Raw genomic sequence first — 22,659 nt, 5'->3', positions numbered from 1 at the left:
ATGTGCATTTGTTTACCTACAAAAATAAGAATTTCAGATACAATGAGAAGCAGACTAGTCTATACGCTACTGAATAGAACATTTAGCAGGGTCATCAATTGTAGTTTATTTTATCAGTTTCTGACATGTTAGCGTTCATTCAGAGGCAGGCTGTGAAATATCCCATATATAACTGGTTATCAGAGGGAGAGAAAAACAGCTATATAATCTAACTTAATCAGTGTCAAAGGCACCACTTATGAGGATAACCTTCCACATGTCACTAAGGAGACCCGCCTTGATCGCTGGCCTATAGCATGCAGAGAAATAGTGACACTTAGACATAAGCGATGTTTTTTTGAATGAGATTTCTCTACTGCTTCACTGAAAGGTGCCCCATAACATTACTCGTGGTCCTGCGTGTTAAAGGCAGTGCAGAGCCCTTATGAGGTGAAACTGAGGTAATCCATGCTATCTGCATACATTGCTTGTCTTGGCAGAAACAACACACGCAGAAGAAGTCTCCCGTTAAAAGGTGTCAACAGGAGTTAAACCTAGAGCAATTTTTCCTCTGTGTTTTCAAGATCGGGTGATCTAAAAGTTCTTCAGATGGTAAGTCTATAAAGTATGCCAAAACCATCTACAACAGCGATGTTAAGCCTCTCAAGCAATATAGTCATAGGTATAATTATTTTATGGAGGTCACTTCAATCTCATGATTTGGTCAAGGCAATAAAGCAGATCTCTAAAAAGATAAGGGGGGACCAGGGAGGGGAGCTGTGTTCCAATAGCTACTGCATGCCCTCCATTCCAGCCACCTGCTAGAAATTATAACACCTAGACTTCAGTGCAAAATCAATTCAGTTTATACACTCACCTTAACCTAAAATTTATTATTTCATACTTTATATTAACCTAACAACTTCTCCCATTTTAACTGCCTACCTGTTCAGCAGATTTTTGCCTTGAGACTTTCAATAGAGTTAAATGCACAGCTTCCCTGAATAAATTAACCAGCATCAAAGATAGTTATTATTTCAAATCTAGAAAGGAGCTTTATTATTATACCATGCCAAGATCTATTCAACAGCTTTAGTTCCCAAGCTAACAATCAGCTTGAATCCAGAGTGAGGACAACCTTCTCTAAGGAGAAATTATTCAGGATCCTTCAGGCAAACAAGTGTGAGAAGAATTAGTAAGAAATTCTGCTTGGAGAAGTGGAGCTGCCTCACCAGCAGCAGTGTCAGGAATGCATTTGCAAGCCTCCTCAAACTCCAGGCCTCCAAGAGGCCTATAAATCACTAGCCCCAGCAATTGAAAAGACTAATTTTAATAGTGTACTTCTTCACTGTGGTGATTAAGCCTCAATGAATCACTCAAGAAAATTCAATTACATCAGCAACACAACCTATTTTTAAGCGTGCATTTAAGTTGAAAAAGTAATTAGATATTATCATTAGATCTACCATTAACAACATTCAAACCTTTTTTGTAATCAAACAGTTTAGAATTAACTAAATGGAAACACAAATCGTGTTTGACAAAAGAAGCATATCCCCAGGCTCCGTGAGATGGGCTGAATTCAGCTGCTCGGATGCTTTCGTTTCACTGATGGCTAACAAAAGCGATCAAGGTAAGTTAAAAAAGAAGAGAAAGCAGGTTGGGGCTGGCAGAGGAGAGCCCCGAGCAGCCGGCTCTTCTGCTTTGGAAGAGTGACCTCTGTAGGCATAAACCCAGCGAGGCCTGCGATGCAAAAGCATTCCCCTTCCTCCTAGGCCGAGCCAAGGCTCTTTTCCACCAGGCACAGCAGGCCCACTCCTGCAATGCAACCCCGGCTCTCAGCCTTTGCCTTTCGAGAGCCTAAACAGCCTTATAAAGCCCGCTTTACAACCGGCCAGGCCGCTTCATCCTCCCCAGTGACGCCGTGCCTTTCTTAAGCCAAAGAAAGGCTTCAGCTGTGCAACATCATGCAAGTGCTGAGCCAGTGACTGGAGGTAAATTTTAACAGGCTTCCCACCTGATGCATATACTAAATAAGTATTTGTCAATCAAAATTACAAATAGAGACTCTGAATTGAACAGTTCAGTGCGCTCCTGCCAGTTTTTTTTTTTTTTTTTTTAGTTCTTTTTCTTTAAGAAAGAGTAGAAAACTTCTCGGTAAAGAGAAACAGAGCAAGTATTAAAAAATAATGCAGGCAAAAATCTATAGTGATTTTTTCATTTAGTGAAAGCAACAGTAGGTGATGATTGTAAGGCAAGGTAACTTGGTAAACTTGAGATGCTACTCCTAATTCAAACTTTGAAATCTTCACCAAACTCCTAGAGATCCTGCCACCTGTGCAGGATTAATCCCTGATCCAGGAAATACTCCATTCATACTTGTCTCATCACCACCTAACATTTCCTCTACAAACTCCCCCGGGAAAACAAGACATGTACTTACTGGAGTTAATGGGAAACGCTAAATTCAATTAACACATTGCATATGATTTAATTTTAAACATATATAACTGAAGATGGAGCATGCATATAAAAAATATTGTAACCCATTTCTGCTTTAAAATTCTCTTAACTCATCAGAGTTCTTCTTCCTATCATGATTTTTGTTCTCTAAACTAGTGATTCTAATCACAAAAGTTCAGAGGCTCTCACAAGTGAACAAAGCCAACTTCCATTTTGTATGTCAAAAATCCAAGGAGACAAAAGAGAAGTGTAAGTAGCTTATGTCACTGCCTCAGACTTTTCTTTAGCACAGCCCACTTTTCAAAAAGTTCCTCTTTCTAACAGCAATAATTTGGTGAGTTTAAGTATAGAGGTTTTTTTTTTTTTAAGATAACGCATCTCTTTTAAGAGTGAGCTTTAAAAGTGAGGTCCAGGGAACGCATGTACATTTTCGCTTGGGTTTGTTAATGAAGAATGACACTATATGGTTGTGTGATGGATAATGCTTAGTTCATTACTCACTGACATGTGCCTTGATACCATCAACTCCACAACCAAATTTAGCCCTGTTATAAGCAGATGTAACTTCGCTGGAGTCAATGGGATGAGTTTGCATCTGCAGACTCAACTGGAGCAGTTGGAGAGTATCACCCTTTCCTGGCAACTCAGCGCAGCCCGGCTCCTCCGCTGCTCCAGCCCGGGCGAGCCCGGACTTTGCCCGCAGATTTTATCCTGCTACCGCCGCACCACTCCCCAGCCCGCTACCGATCCGCCGCCCCGGTCCTCCCTCTTCCCTCCCGCCGGGAGCAAGGGGCGACAGGGCAGCTCCGCCGTCACACGAAACAGCCGCCCCGGGAAGAGCCGGATTCCGCTGCCGGCCAGGGCCGGAGCCCCCGCCGCTCGCCGCTAGTGCACTCCGCCCCGTCCCCGTGTCCGCCGCCGGCCGCGGCCGACCTGCGGCACCGTCCCGTCCCTCCCCCGCGCACGGAGGACAGCGCCGGTCCCCGGGGAGACGGCGGGCGGGAGCGGGATGGAAACTTACTTGGGGTTAGAGGAATTCCAATATATGGGGTCTAAAACGATGGACCGCGCCAGTGCAGTTCTGCATAAAACCATCACGGCTCCCCAGCAGTACTTCCAGGCGGAGGCATCTCGCCTCCGCGCTGCCATGGTCGCAGGCGGCACCGAGTCCCTCCCCGGAGCCTCGCCAACTCCGCCGTGCGCCTTCCCACGCACCTGAGCGGCAACAGCAGGGTGGGTGCCCGGTATCCCAACAGCCGGGATGATTGATAGGAAAAAAAGATTAATAAAAAAAATTTTAAAAAATCAGTAAGAGTCGACGATGCACTTGGCGAGAACTGCAAGCAGATCTACTGAGTCATGTATGCCACTCGCATGTAGGAATATCTCCTGTGAGGTCAGATCCAAGCTACCTCCGAAGTAACAGCAAAAAAAAAAAAAAGCAAACGCCTTAGTCCTTCCTCTTAGTGGGGGTCTCCCGGCTGCCTTGGAAGATGCCACTCAAACTGCCAACTCCCATTTGGATCCAGAGCGCCATACGCGTTCACAGTGTCTAAGGCCCGCGTGAAAAGGAGTTAAACAAAAAATAAATTAAAAAGAGGTAAAATAAAGGGTGGCGGGAGATATAAAAGGGTCGGGGGGAAAAGGACACAGCTTCGGCGGGCGGCTCCTCCTGTATGTCTCTCACTGCTCCCCGCAGTTTGCAATCCGCACGGGCACCAGCTCGGGCTGTTTCGGGCAGCTCGGAAGCAACCGCGAGTCAATAAATCCACTCCGAGTCAGCTCCCCCAGTCCCGGGGAGGCGCATCCGCAGGGCTCCGGCTTCCCCGAGGGGCACTGCTGTCCTTGTCGCCGGCAAAGACCACGGAGCGGAGCAAGGAAAGAAACAGGGACGGACAATAATGATTACAAAAATAAAAAATAAAATAAACCAAAACGGGGGGGGGGGGGTCGCAGCGTCAAATCGTCCCTCTCCCCTTGCGCGACCTGCAGTGCGCGCCGCGGCGGCTGACTGAGAAAGAGGAACGACGGGCGCGGGACTTGCGCCGACGCGCAACCCACCGCGGAGGAGAAGGAACGGAGCGAAGGAAGAGAAGCGGCGCCAGCCACTGTCGTTCCCAGCGCGGCGCTTCCAACCTCCGATGCCGCCGCTGCGAGTCCCCAGCGCAGGAGCGCGGCCAGCGGCAGCGCGCTGCCGTAGCCATATAAGCGCGGCCCCGCTGCCCCGCCGCCGCCGCTCATAGGGCCGCCGGCAGGCCGCCGCGCTGGTTGGGCGCCGCGCCTGTCACTTACCGCCGAGCGGCGGGCGGGGCCGCGCCGAGCCCGGCCGAGCGGGCCGGCAGGTAACACCCCCCGGCCCCGCCGCGCCGCGGGCGGCCAGTGCCCGCTGTGCGGGGCGAGTCCACTCGCTCTGACTCACACCGGGGCTGTGCGGGGGGCGGCGAGCCCAGATGGAGCGAAATCAGGGGAAAAAAAAAAAAGAAATAAGCACTAAACCCCAGCCTTTGCTAAAACTGTTTCCCAAGTACGCTGCCGTTCAAAGAGCAGGGAGCACCGGCAGGGCTGGGAGGCGCGGGGCTCCCTCTCACCATGCCCGCCGCTGCGAGCGCAGCACCCCGGGGGGGCGCGGCTGCAGGCGCTGCGCGGCAGCGGCCACCTCCGTGCCGCGGCGCGGAGAAGGGCCGGGCCGCGTTCCCACTGGCGCAGAGCTCCGTGCACAACTTTCTGCGGGTTCCTTGCTGGGAAAGAGGCCCGGGGGTGCTTCCGCGCTAGCTTCCCACCGGCCCTTCCCACGGCTTTTGTGAGTTTTCTAAGTTTATCTGGTTGCGCGACAATTAGCTACGGGCCGTCTGAATTAAAGAAGAGTCGGACATGCAGAGCACTTCAGAAGGATGCAGAACGGCGGGCAATGCGGGGCCTCGGGGCCGGCCGCGGATTCCCTCGCCTTTCTCCGGCGATTGCTCAGAGACTCTTTCTTCCCCTCTAGATTTTCGTGGGGAAAGGATTCGGACACAGTTCGTTTCCAGACGCCGCGTATCTCAACGACACGGCACCTTGCCCTTTTATTTCACTCTTATCATTAATTTCTGGCCAGAGGGAGCTACCTGTGGGCAGCACTGGAGGTGCTTTCCCCGCGGCCTCGCAGGTCCCCCGGGAGGTGCGGAGGGCGCCGGGGGGTCGCGGGTGCTTCCGACGCCGCACTCGGAGCCCGACACGCCGCGGCTGCCGTGGCACTTCCACGGCGCCACAGCTCCCACTAGCGGCCAGCGGCTGCCCTCCGCAGGGGGAGCGCTCCCCCGCGGCTGTCCCCTCCGCCGCTCCCCCGCCTCCTGCCCGCTCCGGCGCCCACACCGTTCCACCGCAAAAGTCACCGGCAAAAGCCAAGCGGGGCGGCGGTACCGCTGCCCCGGGAGGTGGTACCGGGCTGGGGAGGCGGCACGCGCGAGGGGTCTGCGACAAGAGCTGTACCGAGGCTAAACAGGGGTGGTGTAAATGGCATAGTCGCTCCTGTGAAATTAAAGGGGTTACCGAATTTCTTCCAGTAGGGATTTCTTGCCAAAATAGTATCTGCAGAAAGGATTAAAAGTTAAATCCCAGTAAATTACCGCGCTCTTTTCTGCCATTTCCCTACCTATTAGTCGAGGCATGCAAAGAACATCCCACCAAAAACCCTAGTAAAGAGCCAATTTTGCATAATTTTATTCCTGAAGAAATATGTGTATTCGCTTAAAAATCGGCTTCGTGATGGTACTCGTCCGACTTTTAGACGAACGCCAAGAAGCTCTTATAAGGAAAACAACTGGCACTGTAATTTATTTCCCGGATAAATTTTGGAACCCAGTGTTCTTTTCCGACCCCTTTTGAACTAAACGGGTGCTTCAGCCTGGTAGAGCCCGCTCCTCCTGGTCGCAACAGAGAGGAAAGAAATTGGAAGCGCGCTCGAAGCCCCATAGATTTTGAGTTAATTGTGTTTGGTAGTTCTCTAATGAAATCTAACACTCAAGAAAACAAGAAAATCAGTTTGCTTTTCACACAAAACATCGAATACGTTTTAAGTAAACTGCTTAATTAAATTTAATTTGCAGTGAGGAAGGAATTGCAGATCTGGCGACGCAATTTAGTGGAAAAGGATCTGATTCCCGGGACGGAAACTTAGCACTCAAGTGGGAGCTTAGGTATCTATGCACACCGAGGGGCATCAAAGGAGAACTTCACCAGTGAGGGGAGGAAGGTACTTAATTATTAAACTTTTAAACAAATGTGTGGTGTGTAGCCGGTCGTGAGGCAATGTAAACACGAAGCCTGATAAATGCTTCCAGCAACAGAGACGTGTAAAATAGGTTTACCTCAATTTTGTGACGCTGCTGCTTCTGTTTGTTTAGAAGCAAAAGGTTACGAGCGGTGTTTTCTAGAAGTGGTGAGTAAACTGTGACCTCTAACTCTTCGTATCCTTGCTTTAAGTAAACCAGAGGAAATGAAGAGCCCTGGTATTGTCTGAAAATATCCTCTCGTAGCTAAATATATCACACGGCTCCTATTGTCCAGTGCCTAATCATTTTTACGCAAATACAGCTGTTTTACTCTACTGTCGAGCATCCTACCGATGCACTGTAAGAGTATAAAAATCCAAGTTAATAAAATCTTTTTTCAGTAAAAACTAAGACAAAACTGGCCACTTGCTTCCGAGGTAACCTAATCAACAAAGATTAAGATATCCACAGAAAAGCGGGCTCGGTGGCTACTCTGCTCAGGTCACCCTTTTTCGGCCGAGGAACGGCTCCCTGCGGTTGGGTCGGGCCGCAGGGCCCTTCCAGAGCCACGGAGTTACTGACGGCTCCGAGCAGGGCCGGGCGGGGGCAGGCGGCGCTCGGAGGGGCTGCGGCGGCGCGGAGCCCCTGGGCAGCCGCGCTGCGACCGCAATCCTTCCCCGGTCCCGACCCCTGCGCCCGCTGCATCGGCCTCCAGCCTTCCCGTCTCCCTCCGAGAAGCGCCTCGGACACGGGAGAAACGTGAGAGTAAAGGCTGGGGACTGGGGTTTCAAAGCAAAAAAGCCGACGAGTGCTCCGAAGTTAGAAATCGGCTTCGGCGGCCGCTTCTGTGGGGGATATTTCAGGAGGAGGTCCCGGCAGACATTTCGGGTTTCGCAAGGAGCGCGGTTTCCTGACAGACGAGCGCGCAGGGAACGGGCTTCGGGGGGAAATCCTGCCGCCGTCCCACGGCGCCCGGGCGGCCCGGCTCGGCGGACGGGGATGGACGCACAAATGGACGGATGGGCGGATGAGCGCTGTCAGCGAGCAGGTGAGACCTGCCTATCCCTTGCCTTCACTGAAAAACTGGGACTTTGCTGTTTGTGCCGCTTAAACCTTTATTCCTGTACCTCACACTAGCTTAAAAAAATTCTGTTCACTGAATAACCTCTTTCACCTTCTTTCGAACAGTGATGTCAGCAATAATGATGTAGATACGGGCTCTGATACTACAAAATCTGTAATGAAGGGCAGATAATCTGCATTATCAGGAACAGGATTGGGCCCACAATCTCTGATTCTCTTTTAAACATCAGCCTAAACATGAAATTTTTGAAGTGGAAAAGCTCACCATAATTCATCATTATATGAAAATGTACCAGTTTTGAAAGTCAAAAAGATATAACTCAATGGATACAATTACTGCCAAATTCAATAAAGAGAAATGATCGTGACTGATGCTTATTCACTTAAATGGATTGTTTATCATTTGTACAGGCCAAGTGTGCCAGATACATGCAACAGCTCTTAATACATAATTAACTCTTAATACACACTGCAACAGTGCATTTTCTGCACTTATGGTAGAGTAAGTACACGTCTAGGTGCTAATTTGCCTTCACCAAGTCTGTTTTAGAACTGTAGTTTTGGTCAACATAGCTCCTTAGAAAATGAGTTTGGCTTCTCCTAGATACACTATAGAATTCAAGCAGCCTTGTAATAAAAATCATAAAGACGTTCATACATCCAAACCATGTCTTTTAATTGTGTTTGACTTGACTTATGCTGATTCTCTGTACCACTCCTTGAAAACAAAAATATTTACATTATACTATGGTCTGTGATACGAGGGGTAGGAAAAATGACCTGGGATCAAGCTTCTGCTACAGAACAGACCTTTTATTGTCAAAGGGGATCTATGTCCTTTGGAGCAGAGCTGATGCTGAGCTAGCATAACCCTTGATTCTAAGTGTCAGTCCATGGAAGATGATTGTATGCATGAGGCTGTATAGTATGGAAATGTCAACAGAAACTCAGCACCCTTCTGCAGGCTAACAAAATGGTGGGATGGAAAGAGTGGAATAACCCTGAAATGCACATGTGGCAATACCAGCATGAGAATGGAACAGAGGTGCATGAAAGTCATGGTTCAGCTCCTGCTAGACTGGCCCGTCAGCCCGAAACCATACCAACCTGGGCACTTCACCATATCCTCCTGCCTTGGAATGAGCCTTAGGCGTACAAACAGCTCCACAGCTCTCTTCTGAAATAAATCCCCCCTGTAACACAACCTGGAAGGTGTTTATTGACTTGAATTTCACCTGCATTTTCACCAAGTTGAGACCTTGTAATGACAGAGCTAAGACCCCAAAAGCTCTGAAAATGTTCAATGAAATACTGCATGCAGTTAAAAGTGAATAATAACCAACATCTCCATATTTGGTGTACATGCAAAAAACAGCAGAAACTCAATCCTGAGAGCATTTTTCCGAGATGTTAATAGCATCACAAAGAGGGAGATATCAGCTTCAGGTCAGGAAGGACAATAGATAGGGTGAAGTGTATGAGGTGGCACGTAGCTCAAGACAAAAGAAGACATCAAAGATCGTCTTTTTCAAGACAAGATAGGAATGGATGAACTGTTGATACTTTAGTGAGATTATACATATGAATGCAGTTGCTTGGCAGTTTAGGCATCTCACTAATGTAATTGTCTTTGCTTTGTTAAGCTGCATGGATGCTGTCCCTCCAATACATTTCTTAGGAGTCAGCTTTCCACTTGGGCTTGGAAAAATGATGATAAATGAACATGCAAAGTTCAAAGGGCAGTTTAGCAAATCACCAAAGTAAGAGCACATGTTTAACATGCTGTTCTAAGGCCTTCCACGCTCCTACATTTGCCAGACAGATCCACTGTTTCATATTAAAATAATTATCCACGACATTTATGAACAAGTTTGGGAAAACTAAGATCTCTTCTGTTACCATATAAAGGAAATGAATACTGCTCAAGGTAGGTGGCAACAAAAATGCCTACCTGCCTCCCTGGGATGGTCAACGACACACAAAGTCCCAGAACAACCCAGAACTTGTCTAACCAAAATTTGAAGTTCAAACTTCAAACTGTAATAAAATAAAAATTAAATACTGAACACAATCACCAACAGTATTTTCTCTATGCAGACACATGCAGGGAGCTCACAGTTTAAACACTACATGTCAGTCTATGTTCCTGCATACCTTGTGTTAGAAGGGTGTGAAGTCCTACAGGAATACAAGAATATCCTGAGTTCTAACCATCAAATGTCAACTTGCCCCCTTTCCAAACTATATGCATCTATATTTTTCCTAGAAATCAATAGTATCTCTGAAGTCCTACAATAATTTTAAAAAGAAAACCCTACAGCAATGCAAACATAACATTCACCCACACCAGGTCTACAAAGATCTAAGACACAGAGAATGCCTTAGGACAGCAAAGAGACAGCAAATTCCACCAACTGAACTTCTACCCCAACAGAAGAAATCAAACCAAACCAAAGCAAAGACCTAACTGGTTTTTCTTTTTTTTTTTTTTTAAGGGCAGGGAAAAGAGAAACAGGTAGTGAAATGTGGAATGGTAGGCAGGGCAATCTCATTAGGGATGGGCATTTTGTCCCAAAGATAATCCTAGAGGTGGGACTGAAAATAACCTGGTAACATCTAAGCCTACACAATGTTACATGCAGAGAACAAATGTTGCTCTTTAGCAGCAAATTAGGTGATGCAGAACAAAATGCTTGATACCACAGCTGTATGTATGATTACTTAGCTTCTTGCTTTTAGAAGAGGAAACAAAACTACATAGGTCTGTTTTGAGTATTGACTTTTAATAGCTTGTTTCTCATAAGGGAACAGGGGATGTTTTCTGCTTTAGAAATACAGGTATCAGTTGATCTTTAAATACAGCCTGCTCCTGCCAACAGGTCATGTACATGATTTATTTGGCTTCAGTTTTTGTTTTTATGCATTAAGCAACTTTCAACCTTCTTCTGTCATACAATATATAGACAAATTTAAGCACAGTAATAGTGTAGGTATTTTACCATCTTCACATTTTCTTGACATACTGGACAAAATGATACACATCAGTCTGTCCCCAAGCCCCGGTTTCAGACAAAGCTTGTTGAATACTGCTTTCAGTGGCACATTCAACTTGCTCCCATATTTAATTTGCTAAATCTACAGACACAGATCCTTTGGGAATATCAGGAATTATTTCCAACTTTGTCCAGTGACATTCAAATGCTCAGGCCAACTACTGGTAATTTTATGGTTACTGTCATTTTATGGTTACTACAGACGTTGCACGCTGACAGGAAAAAGAGTTTTAGAACTGGACAAGCTATAGTAATCTGGATTTTGGTAGAGGAATTACATACAAAATCAGGGACTTTATATATATAGTTTTCAATCTGTAGTTTCATTTTTCAAAATAAAACCTGTATATATAAATGGATAATATTCAAGATCTGTATAACAGTTGCTTTCTGGCTAAAACAAAGTATTTAGACAGAATCCCACTTTCTGTTTTTCAGTTCAAATATACTAGCCAGTCCAGTCCTTTGGGAGAAGAAACTTCCATTTTTAAATCCTTTAGGATCCATCAGATTCATTATATGCTAATGACCTTAACTTATACAATATATTATATTATGAGGTGAACTGAAGGAGTTTAGATATCGGAAGTATCGGTCTGGGTGCAGTAAGCCAAACAGCCGTTTAAACATGATACTACAGCTGAAATAAGTCTCTGTCAGAACAAAAACCAACATTCATAAAAACAGCAGCAGCTATCAATAACATTCACAACTGCAGGGATTTTTTTACTGTGTGTGATTTTGCATTATAAGTAGAAGCCACAGTAGTTTAAAGCAAAATTTAAAAAAATATTACTATAGTCTTGAATTTAATAATGTGAATTGTCACTCTTATAGCTGTTTATAGAAGTGTACTAAAAAAATTTACTTAAACATATGAATTTAAGACTTTCACTTTATTCAGCAAATTGGTTTATTTACACAATGGGGAACGCTGGTTGAATGCTGTCAATGTAATAAAAACAAATCTAACAGAGACAATACTGAACTCTCTCTATGTATTCATAGCAGAAATGACAAACTATTTCCTTACCTGTATCAGGAACATCAAGCGCAACAATGGGACAGTATCATAGGACACTGATTTAACAATAAACCACAGAGGTCCAGTAATACTATGGCAATTTACTCATGTATTTACTGACTTTAAAATAAAAACATTAAAAGTCAGCAATACCCAGTAAAAAGTTCTGTCAATTATCAGAGTCAAACTCTGATGAGTAGGTCAGTAAAACCTTATCAGATCATCCACAGTTCATAAAGTGACATGAGTTGCTTCAGACCACCAATACAGAAACAAAATTGATGAAAACAGATTATCCTCTAAAAGGCAATGATGATCTGATAAGGGTTTAACTTAATGGAAGTTAAAAAAAATAAGAATTGCAGAGCACAGCCCCTATTAGAACAAGCTAACTTTCCAACTTTCAAAAAAGACAAAAAAAAATTTGAGAGAAAGAAAAAAAAAACCAAAAAACACTTCAACATGAAGCTACCATACAAAGTTTTTGTTTGTTTTCCTTTTTTTGTTGTTTTTTGTTTGTTTCTTTTTTTCTTTTAAGAGTTCAGAGTTGAAATTTAATCCTGGCTTTTTAGGGAGAAGGACAGTTTTGGCCTAGACTTTCCTTTGCCCAGGATAATTTTTTGCTCTTCCTTTTGCTGACGCTGTCTCTCTTGTTCTAGTTTCATCCTCTCCTCATGAATCTTTCTTTGTTCTTCAACAATTTTCAATTGTTCTTCAGCCTATATAGGAAAATGGTAAAATTTAGGCCAGCGTATTTTGTAGTCATAAAAGCAATTTACAAGTCCATATTAACTTCCAAACAGGTCGAATCCTGCATAAGTATGTAAGCAGTTCTGCCTGAGCTGGGTGCCATAGTTGGTTTCAGTGAAACCGTTTACAAAATAGTTATTTGAATTGAGTTTAAAAGAAACATTGAGAACTTTCTATAGCTAGTGTATTGAAATCTGGAGTGCTTACATGCCAAGTTTTTCAGCATTGTTTTGCAAATAACACATTAAATTTTAAATAAGGAAGACATCATACACATCGTGAAATTGTCCCAACACTTGTCACATGTAAGCTGAAGTAACATACAAACATAATGAAGTCACATATCTTCAGGCTGAGTTCTCCCTGCTCCAAAACCCATCTAAAAACCCCTCCTAATCCAAAACCATCTTCACTTGATTTGCAACTCGTCAATCCTTACATTGACCTATGGTTCTTACAGCTTTCCCAGTGGTCTTCTAAAGGTGCTTATTTAGTTCATTACATCAGTCAATACTTTAAATTTTCCATTTGTCCTGTTTCTACCATTAGAGGTTGCGAAAAGGGTAAAACAGAAAGAAATCTAAAGCAGATGTAGTTCAAGCAAAAATATTTAAGAAGCCTCATTTTTATATGAAAGAGATGTAATTACTTGGGCAATTGAAACTGACAGAGTTCAATCAGGATTTAGAAGCAGCTTAGTTTGTCTTATCATCAATTGATTAGAATCAGCTAAATCATATTGAATGTTTTCATGTGGCAAGCACCTGATTTAAAAGGGCTTAAGAAGACCAATGTAAGTTAGACTTTCCTAGCTTACACATCTTAAGCTTATGCTGAAAGTCCCTTTCAGCACTTCTACATCAACATTATACTAGAATCAAATCTAGTTTGTACTTGTCCTGCTCAACAAAACAATCAGTCACACAAAGCTGAACATGTTGGCAAACTTACTTCAACCCTCCCCATGAGACTGAGTTAAAACATACTTTTTAAATTCTGAAGGCAGTGATTTCCCCTCTAAATTAACTGCATCCGAAATATTTTACCAGCCTAGTGTTACTGCTAAGGATCTGGTCTTTCATGCTTAGGGGAAGGAGAACAATGTTACTGATGGAACCAGCAATAGGCAAGTTAAACTCTAGAAAAGGTTGATTTGTTTATTTTAATTGTGTTGCAAATCTGGCAGAGACACCTGTATTTCTCTACAGAACAGTTACTACACCTTCACATACCAGTTTAGCTTGTGCTTCTGCAATTTTTCGATTATTCTCTTCTAGTATTCGCTCTAGTTCCTCACGCTTTGCACGCTCTTCTTCCTAAAGGGGAGGACAGGGCAAGATGTTAGTAAAGTAAAATACTCATTTCTGCATGTTCACTAATCTTTCTCAGAATTCTTTTGTGAACTGACTAAAGTGGCAGCTTTACAGCCACCTATTTTGCCTCACAACGGTAAACTGTGCAGCCACTACAACTGGTTTCTAGCACTCAATTTAAATCATCCCGCCCAGTCCAAACAGCAACCAACTAAACCCTCCCTAATCATAGAATCCTGACAATTTATTACTAGAATTTTAATATCACACAAATCAACAAGGACAACTACAAAAACTGGATAGTATTTACCAAATTAAAAAGTAATATAGAAAATATAAATAAAGTGAATAGTTTGTCTCACCAATTAAGTATACCTACGTATTCTTTACCTATACTCCTTTAATCAGCATTAAAAGTTGAATATTTACTGTCTTGTCCAGTGTCCTGCAGAGTGTGCTCCTCGGCTGCCATACGCGCCAGCTTCCTCTTTAAAATGATTTGTACTGTTAGCTTGGCAATACCTGCATCAGCAGCTCAACCATTTATAAAGAAACAACATACAAGGAAGGCTGAGCTGAGGAATGCAGATGTTTATGGTAAGAAGGAACAAAAATATGTAAATCATTCCTAAGGCAAACAGTTAATAAGAAAAATACATTTACTGTTAGTGAAAAATACAAATGGTAATCCATACTTCATGGAGCTATGGGCTTCTTTCATGGGGAGAATGGACTTAACATTCAGTATTTTGACAATTTTAAGACAGCTGAAACTGTCTGCAGTATGAACTTGGAATTCAGGAGTCCAGGGAAGGCAAGATCAGGAAATAAAGCCTTGTAATTGTTGTTTTCTTGGTGAATTTTATGGAACTCTGTTATGCAACTCAAATATGAAGACTGCGTGAAAAATTTTGAAGTGTTTCAGTTCACATAATATATATCCAAATTATTTTTGTTTTTGGAAGATTTAAAGTTAGCCAGAGGTTTGTGTCTGTGTAAGAAAAAAAAGTTAATACGAACAAAGCAAGCATATGAAAACTTCTTACTATGACTAGTAACCAGCTACTAGCTAGCACACTTCACTCCAGGCATGGAGGTTCATTCTGCATTACAAGGAACTAGTGGGACTTCTCCACATGACAACAATATCAAAAATACTCTTTTTAAAAAAAACAGTCATCCGTCTGATCAAATGAAAACCTCTACATATGAAGAATTTGCTGACTACAAACATGGAAATTCAACTTAAACTCTGATATTAAAGTCTGAATTTGCAAGAAAAGTATAATCAATTCATTCTTTTTAGTATTTATCGTAACTCAGCATTCCATTTGTTTCCATTTAATTTGATACTATGTGACTGACAAGTCACATCTAGTATGAAGGGGAAAGCTGCAATGCTACTGTCTCTTGCAAGCCAATCAAAATATTAATTTAAAATAAACTGTGTAGGATGTACAGAGTGAAAAAAGCATTTAACACTTATGACTATTTAGCACAAATTTCCTCTATGGTTTGAAGTTTGTCTTGAAATTTCTGGATCCTGGAATGATTGGTGCAGGCAGGCATCAAAGCCTTTAGTAGCAAATTACTGTCTCACAGAAAGACATTTTCAGCTTCTGCTCCAGCTGCTGATTAAAAAACAAAACAAAACAACAAAAAAAGGCCCCAAAAACCCAAGTCACACGTTCAGCTTGACTTCAGACAAGGGCAAGCTGCTCTTTTATAACTTCTAGGGAGAAAAAAAGGAGTTGTTAGTAGTTATTAAAAATGGATATAATGATTTGGACAGAGATCCTTCGTGAAGACGTGGATGGACTTATGCTCGAAGTCCCAGAATTAGTCCAATGTATGCTCAAGGAAAATGTTCATTTTAAATGAAGAATAAGAAACCTATTTGTTAAAGACAGGTACTGCAGCTCACTGCTGGACCCTGCTTTTTGCCTGGCTGAAGGCAAAAGCCTCTTACAGTCTAGGTAAACAAAATGAAATAAATGAAGGATACATAATTACATATTTTTAATACACTTCCCCAAAATGAAAGGACTGCTGATAAATCCTGCAGCCATGGCAAAAGTTTCAAACAATTCTGAAATATATGTAGGTCAGTTCCATTAAGAAACAAGTATCCTTGTTCAGGTTTTAGGAGAGTAACTGTTTAAATATCAGTGAGCTCCTCTGAATAGGCTAGAAATTAAGTTTCGCAGCAATGCAAGTTTATATGAGAAGGGAATTAGATTTGCTGTATTCCATCTCTTTGTGAACCGAACAGGAGGCACAAACCGACACTGAAAGTTTTGCCATGGACTGTCTCTACTTTCCAAACGACCGAGCGTTACCTCTCTGGCTTTTTGTGCTGCAAGTTCAGCTTGTCGCTGTCGCTCGAGTTCTTCGAGCAACTGTTTTTCCATGATGCGCTTAGCCTCCTCCACCCTGCGCAGAACCTCTCGCTCAATCTCATCCTTTCTTTTCTCCAACTCTTCTTCTACGCGTTTAGCTACAAGTTCTTCCACCCTTCGAGCAGTTTCTTCCTCTATGAGTTTCTCTTCAATTTCTTGTTGACGACTGCAAAATGCAAACATGAGGATTACATTTTTAATCAATAACGTTGGCACTGAAACAAACTCCTTCAACACGCAGCATTAGCTATGCTACTAAATAAGTTTTACACATAGATTATATATTTAAAGAATACTTTGCCCTACATTTAAAGAAAGTGAATATTCAGGCAGTGTTCCTATAACAGGGAATCCACTCAGACCATTCCATATTCAGTACCTTTCTATATAACAACAGATAAATTGAGGACAACTTATCATACTATTTCTTCATCACAACTGGGAGGGGGAAGAAAAAACCGAACCAAAACCAACAACTACAACACCATGCCCCCCTCCTCCAAAAAATCCAAACCCTACCCAACTTTGACCATCATTCACCCTTCAGGAGTTTATATGGTCTCAATTTTAAGCCATATATAGCAATAATATACCTTAGAGGCATCAAACTATTTCCAGTATCTTAAAACAGAAGACAGAAGCAATAAAATTTGTGATTTCAAATTTGTGATTTTTCCTAGAGTTCCAAGTATTATACCTGTAAACTAGTTATCCAATCATTTACCTTAACAAATTTCAATAACTTCAGATCTTAACTTTTTTTTTATTGCACACTATTTCTACCATAGTGATAAAAAATAAATTATATCAATACCAAGCACTAACTAAATCATTGCAAACTGTATCTTTCCACGTTCTGAATTTTGGAAATATTTTCAAATATCTTGTTCTTATTTTAGTTGAGCAGCAGTATTATCACTCAGCCTGATCACTGTTTTAATTTTTCATTAAAAAGGATACAAAAATCAGGTAAATTTGCAGGTTAATTACCACACACAGAAAAAACTCCAGGTAGTAATCAGAAATGCAACATAGCAATTAGATATCCAAGCAACAACAGTGAATACTCCGTATTTCATGTAGTACAATTCATCTGGAGTTATTATGGGCTTTGGGGAGAAGACTCTTGGTTTTAAACTTGATATTGAACTTCCATTTCAAATATTCCATGAAGTACAGAACAATCTTATGAAACTTTTCTTCTGTTTTAGCCTGCCAGCAACACAAATCCAAGATTTAGAAGAACAACTACTGTTGTAATATCTTAATATCCTGTCATTTTCAGAATGACTGCATTTTCTTATCTCATTTGGAAATTTTTCCTATCTATCTTATTTGAAAAACAACTAATTTAAAAAAAAGTTACATAATTTACCAACTTTTAGATGACTCACGGCACAACTTGCAAATATGCAACAGGAGATGTGAAGTATGGATTACTTATCTAGAAATCCATGGGAAATAGAAAGGTGAAAGGCTCCCAATTTCCCCTAGTCATGTGTCATCTTTTCAAAACTACTGAGCTACGGGGACCTACTACACTTACTGAACTAAGTGGATCTCCTTCGGTAGAAAGTTTTGGAATCCCCAACTCAATAATTCAGCCAGAGAACACCAATTTTAGTCTTACAATCCTCAAGAGATAGCAAATTTAGCTGGGGGCACATTAGACCAGCATTCATTTTTCCAAAATGGACACAAAGTATCTTGAAGTGATTTTTTTTCAGAAAAAAAAACAAACCAAAGCAATGTAAGGCAAACAAAAAACCTAGACCACTCCCAGAAAAATGCATCAACCCCACTCAAATAAATATGATTTTAAAAGGTTTCCCTTCCCTCTTATTCAGCAGTGAGTACTCTCACCATCCTGAACCAATACTGCTTAGTATACGTAAGAGGCTAGGGTTCCAGAGAAATAAATTGTCATGAAGTTCATATTCTCATGTTTTATTAAACTATCATAGCTTTACATTTAACATCAGGAAATCTAGGAAAAAAGTTAGCTAATTGACTAAAGACTGCATAGTTACAAAAATACCACTGCATTAATATCTGAAATAGATTTTCAAATATCCTCAGCAATTGATGATGTACTCAAATTAAGCACTGTGCCTGCACACGTTCCATTATTCTCACTCCAACCAACTCCATTCAAATTTAATTAAATAAACCAAACGTATTTTTAGACTTATAGGCAATGATATTACAATGGCTTAGACCTTATTAAGAAAATAAAATTATAAACACAGATATAAGTCTTAGTGATTTATTCTGCAGCATACCAACTTTTTTTTTTTTAATCACATGAACTTACAGTATTTTATCATTTTATCATCCTGGCCTACTGAGTTACGATTCCAGAGCAACAGATAAGTCACTAATGTAAAAGACTATTTTTTGTATGATCCATTTTCTTCTTAAAGACTAATTGTATGAAATCTGCAGAAAAGCAAAAAACTTACATTTTACCAAACTTCTGAGGGGAAAAAAAGTTATACCTGCAAGGCAAGGAAATGAGCACTATAGGAAAGGGCTGAAGTTAGGCTGTGTATTGAGATTTGAACAAGACATGAGAAGAAGAAACTCAGTTCCAATGCACGAAATGTCCACTAATGGATTCAGTCAGAAAGGAAGTACTTCTTTCCTTATCTAACATGAATCTATACTAACATACCTAACACAATTTACAGATGGCTTACTAAAATACCATACTTTTCTACTCTAAGTTTTATTGCCTTTTTTTTTTTTTTTTACTTTAAAGTGTGTTGCAGAAGTATCAAAATTCCATCCATACCCAATCTTTTCCAATACTGGTTCTTCCTCAAATTCTACTATTCTGTAGCAAGTATTGCTGAAATATCATATTCCTTCTATAGAGACTTCATGAGCTTTTTAAAATTTCAAAGCTAACTTACATAGAAAATTTACTTACACATGAACTAAACCAGCTCCTAAGTACTAGAATAAACTACTCATTCTATTCTCAAATTTTTAAGCATATTCCAGTTCTTTATTGTAGATATGCACACAATATTTTTCTTAATTTAGGTACTGAATGAAATTCTAAACCACAAAACTAGGATCAGTATGTCAAAATATGTCAGTTTTCACATGTTTGTGTTACTGTGGAAGTTTTTGATTGTCAAAACTCTGAAGTTAGCAAAGGTGATTATCTTCAAAGGAAAATGAAAGTGACAGCTTGGGCTCACCAAGCCCAACTAGTATTTCCTGAGAACAATATGGCTTAAGTACAGCTCCACCTGAGAATCAACAGCACCACTTGGCTTCATATGTGCAAACAAGTGCTTTTTCTGGATAAGGTGGTCCAATGAGCAAAGGCAGAGCTCAAAAAAAAAAAAAAGAATTGCCTGATTACAAACCATTCTTCTCTCTGCTGCATAGAAGTCTGTTTTATAACTTTATATGCTGTTAAACATATTAATGCATCTCCATCGTTTATTAAAATAGTATTTATATCTGCAGACTTAATAAATAAGCACACTCCCCATAAACATATCATAAACTGAAAAAAGGGCAACGTTTCAAATTAAACAAGTCACCAAATGGGATTTCACTGTCCCATTTGGCAAGAAACTAAACCCACACTGCTAATATAGCAGCTGCAGAGTTTCTTGAAACCCTCACTCGAGCACCTCCAGATGCCTCCGCTCGACGCGTAACAAGCTCCACGCCACGAAGGGGAGGGGCGGGCGTGTGGCAGTGCAGCACAAAGCCTCAGGGGCGCCGAGGCCTCCGCCGCACAGGGAAGTTTAGGAGCAGTGCAGCAGGGAGAGACCAGCGCCGGCGGACGGGAAGCGGGCAGAGCCGGCCCGAGGGAGGAGGCGTGCGGGGGGCTCGCACCCGAGTGGGCGGCTCCTAACGCACCTGAGGGAGCAGGGCTCGGAGAGAGGGGCGGATGGCGGGAAAACAGGCATTGGTCCGGCCTCAGCCAGGGCCCAAAGGCCTGCAGCCAGCCGCAGGCGGCCCTAGCTCAGAGACAAGGCGCGGAGAGAGAGGCACCGAGCGCTTCCCTTCCTCCCCCATCCCTCACCACCCCCTCGTCCCCAGCGCAGGCCCGAGGCTCACATTTTCCGCTGCCGCTCGAACTCTGCTTTTTTCTCCTCCTCCTCCCGCTTCTGTTTCTCATCCAGGCTGCTGCGCTTGCTCACCGTGCGCCCGAAGATGTCGATACGGTCGGGGGGGGAGGAGGCGCGGTCGCGGTCCCGGTCCCGGTCGCGCCGGGAGGACGGGGCCGTATTAGAGCGCGAGCGGGAGCGGGACTCCCGGCGCCGGTTCCGCTTGCTCTCCCGGGACTTGGAGCGCTTCCTTGCCCGCTCCTTTTCTCGGGATCGGGACCGCGATCGGCTCCGGTTCTTCTTGTTGTGCTTGGAGCTCTTGGTGTGCTTGGAGCGGGACGAGCTCCGGCTGCGGGACCGACCCATCCCGGCAGAGGAGAGAAGAGGCCGCGCCGGTCACCGCTCGACCACCCCCGCCCCCTTTACTAGCGGCGCCTGAGAGAGGTGCGAGGAGGCTATGCGCGCATCAGCACCGCCCTGGCGGGCCCTTCGTCTTCTCCCTTTCCACCGCTTTGCGCAGCGAGGAAAAGGAACAGGCCCCGGGAGCGGGAGCGAGTCCGGACGCAGCCAAGATGGCGGCCCTGGCTCAGCAGTGACTCTCCTCTCCCGCCCCACAATGCACCGCGCCGTGCTCGAGCCCTTCGCTCCCCTCCCCGCCGCCTCCGGCGCCGTGCTGGAGGAGCACGAGAGCACTCGGCAATACTCGGCAGCCAATGGCGAGCGCCGCTCGGAGCGGGCCCCTCTGCGGCCGAAGCGGAGAGCGCGCCGGCCGAGGGGTCGCCTCAGAGAGAGTTACTGTGTTTCCTTTGATTGAAAGTTCTCTCAAACATTGATTATCTTCTTTTTATTTTGTTTTGATACGGGGAACAAAGAGAATTATCACTGCAGGTGAAGGAAGTTGCGAAAAACACTTAGAGCCCCCACTAAATTCTGAAAATGAGTTTTTGAATCCTCTTGCACCCCTGTGAAGACCTACCCTTAAAGGGAAAGAATCGACTGAGATTCGTAAATGATCATTAGTAGAAAGGAACGACAAAAGTCCGAGGGGTCGCAAACAACCAGAAAGTTTTATCAGTGAATTACATACTTGGCAAAGAAATTAGTATGTTAGTCCCTGACCTACTGTACAAGCACACGGCAGTGGGTTTTGGATAAAGGAGCAGGGTGAAAGGGAAGAGAAGAATTAAAGAGGGAAAAATAAATTAAAGAAAGAAAGATGAAAAAGAGGTCGTCAGTCCTGGTTCCAGCGTCGACCCAGCTGAGGGGATGTCAGTCCAGCTGTGTCGGTCTGGCCGATGAGATGCCCGGGGTGCCAGGGGTCGGTGTCCTGGTGGTTTCAGTGTGGCACAGGGAAGGGCTGCCTTGATGGCATTTAAATGTATTTACCTGTAAACATTATTGTCCATTGTTAGCTACAGGTGTGTAGGCATAGGGGAGTATGAACTCAGTGGTATCCAGGTCAGGCAGAGAGTATGAACTCAGAGGTTCTGTAGGCATCTGTGTAGGATGGTTTTATCCCAGTTCTGCCATGTAATTGTTAGCCGTTTCTGCGATGACAAAATTTGGAACTGGTGTTATTCTTTATTTCAGTAAACTGGTGCAATCTATAGATAGTTAACCTCATTCTTTACTTTTAGCTCCTTGATATCTTTCCCATCTTGTATGCCTTTTTTTATTCCAATAGGTCTGCATTTTTTCTAAGTACTTTCACTAAACTTGCAAAACATTCCTGTAGCCACTGGACATAATCCAATCTCACTAAAAGGTCTTTTCTTCTAATCATTTGATTGCCTTGCCTTCTTTTTCTCGAAGGAAGACTTTCTTATTTTGAAATTCAGTCTATCTAGTACCAAAAATAAATCAAAGGGAAGCATCTTTCTGACGGGTCACTGTGCAAGTAACAGCGGAGTAATGGACATGGTGAAACCTGCACGGCAGGAATTCCAGTGCCACAGGCCCTGAGCACTCTTGTCTGTCCCTAGCCTGGGGAAAGCTTATGCAACAGGTAACTAAGGAAGTTGATAATTCAGACATTTTAGCCCCTGACCGGGTAGGTGAGTTTCTAGCTGGCACCTTTCCTGCAGCAACTTGTCTGCAAGTGTGTACTGGAGCTTTTAAATTTACACGGTGCATAGGTTCCGGATGAAAAATGGATCATAGTTTTTTTAATACTACATGTCATAGTGGATGTACTAAACTTGACCTGAAATGTAGCAGGGAGGAAGGGGCAGAATTAATTATTTTACAGTCACTTATACTATAAATGAGT

At 43.1% G+C, this 22,659-nt stretch overlaps 2 protein-coding genes across 3 annotated transcripts in view; both read right to left on the bottom strand.

The window, feature by feature from the left end:
- The window catches only part of EFNB2 (ephrin B2), a 45,615-nt gene extending 40,984 nt beyond the window's left edge, over positions 1 to 4,631 (bottom strand). Inside the window, exon 1 of the mRNA XM_030949808.1 lies at positions 3,464 to 4,631. Within this exon, the coding sequence (XP_030805668.1) occupies positions 3,464 to 3,591 (128 nt within the window). The 5' untranslated portion in view covers positions 3,592 to 4,631. The remainder of the gene's footprint in view (positions 1 to 3,463) is intronic.
- A 5,905-nt stretch (positions 4,632 to 10,536) lies between these two features.
- ARGLU1 (arginine and glutamate rich 1) lies at positions 10,537 to 21,013 on the bottom strand. Of its 2 annotated transcripts, none has more exons than XR_004060580.1 (4): positions 20,401 to 21,013; positions 14,345 to 16,480; positions 13,835 to 13,918; positions 10,537 to 12,571 (listed from the first exon to the last, which is right to left on the bottom strand). XR_004060580.1 is itself a non-coding variant. In XM_030944704.1 (4 exons), the coding sequence occupies exons 1-4, from the start codon at positions 20,754 to 20,756 to the stop codon at positions 12,407 to 12,409; spliced, it is 831 nt and encodes a 276-aa protein (XP_030800564.1). In that variant the 5' UTR covers positions 20,757 to 21,013; the 3' UTR covers positions 10,537 to 12,406. The 2 variants fall into 2 exon arrangements, 1 of the variants encoding a protein (XP_030800564.1); XM_030944704.1 differs by having other exon boundaries at positions 16,255 to 16,480.
- Between the last annotated feature and the right edge of the window lie 1,646 nt (positions 21,014 to 22,659).

The sequence above is a fragment of the Camarhynchus parvulus genome, chromosome 1, assembly GCF_901933205.1.
Source record: "Camarhynchus parvulus chromosome 1, STF_HiC, whole genome shotgun sequence".
Classification (NCBI taxonomy): domain Eukaryota; kingdom Metazoa; phylum Chordata; class Aves; order Passeriformes; family Thraupidae; genus Camarhynchus; species Camarhynchus parvulus.
This window is presented reverse-complemented; position numbering and strand designations above follow the sequence as displayed.

What these genes read in the sequence shown, in the direction of transcription:
- ARGLU1 (XM_030944704.1), bottom strand. Translation starts at nt 20,756, where the DNA reads ATGGGTCGGTCCCGCAGCCGGAGCTCGTCCCGCTCCAAGCACACCAAG. An exon ending in CAGCACAAAAAGCCAGAGAG is followed by an intron (nt 13,919 to 16,254) that starts GTAACGCTCGGT and finishes CCTCCCCTTTAG; the next exon opens with GAAGAAGAGCGTGCAAAGCG. An exon ending in CAGAAGCACAAGCTAAACTG is followed by an intron (nt 12,572 to 13,834) that starts GTATGTGAAGGT and finishes TTTCCTATATAG; the next exon opens with GCTGAAGAACAATTGAAAAT.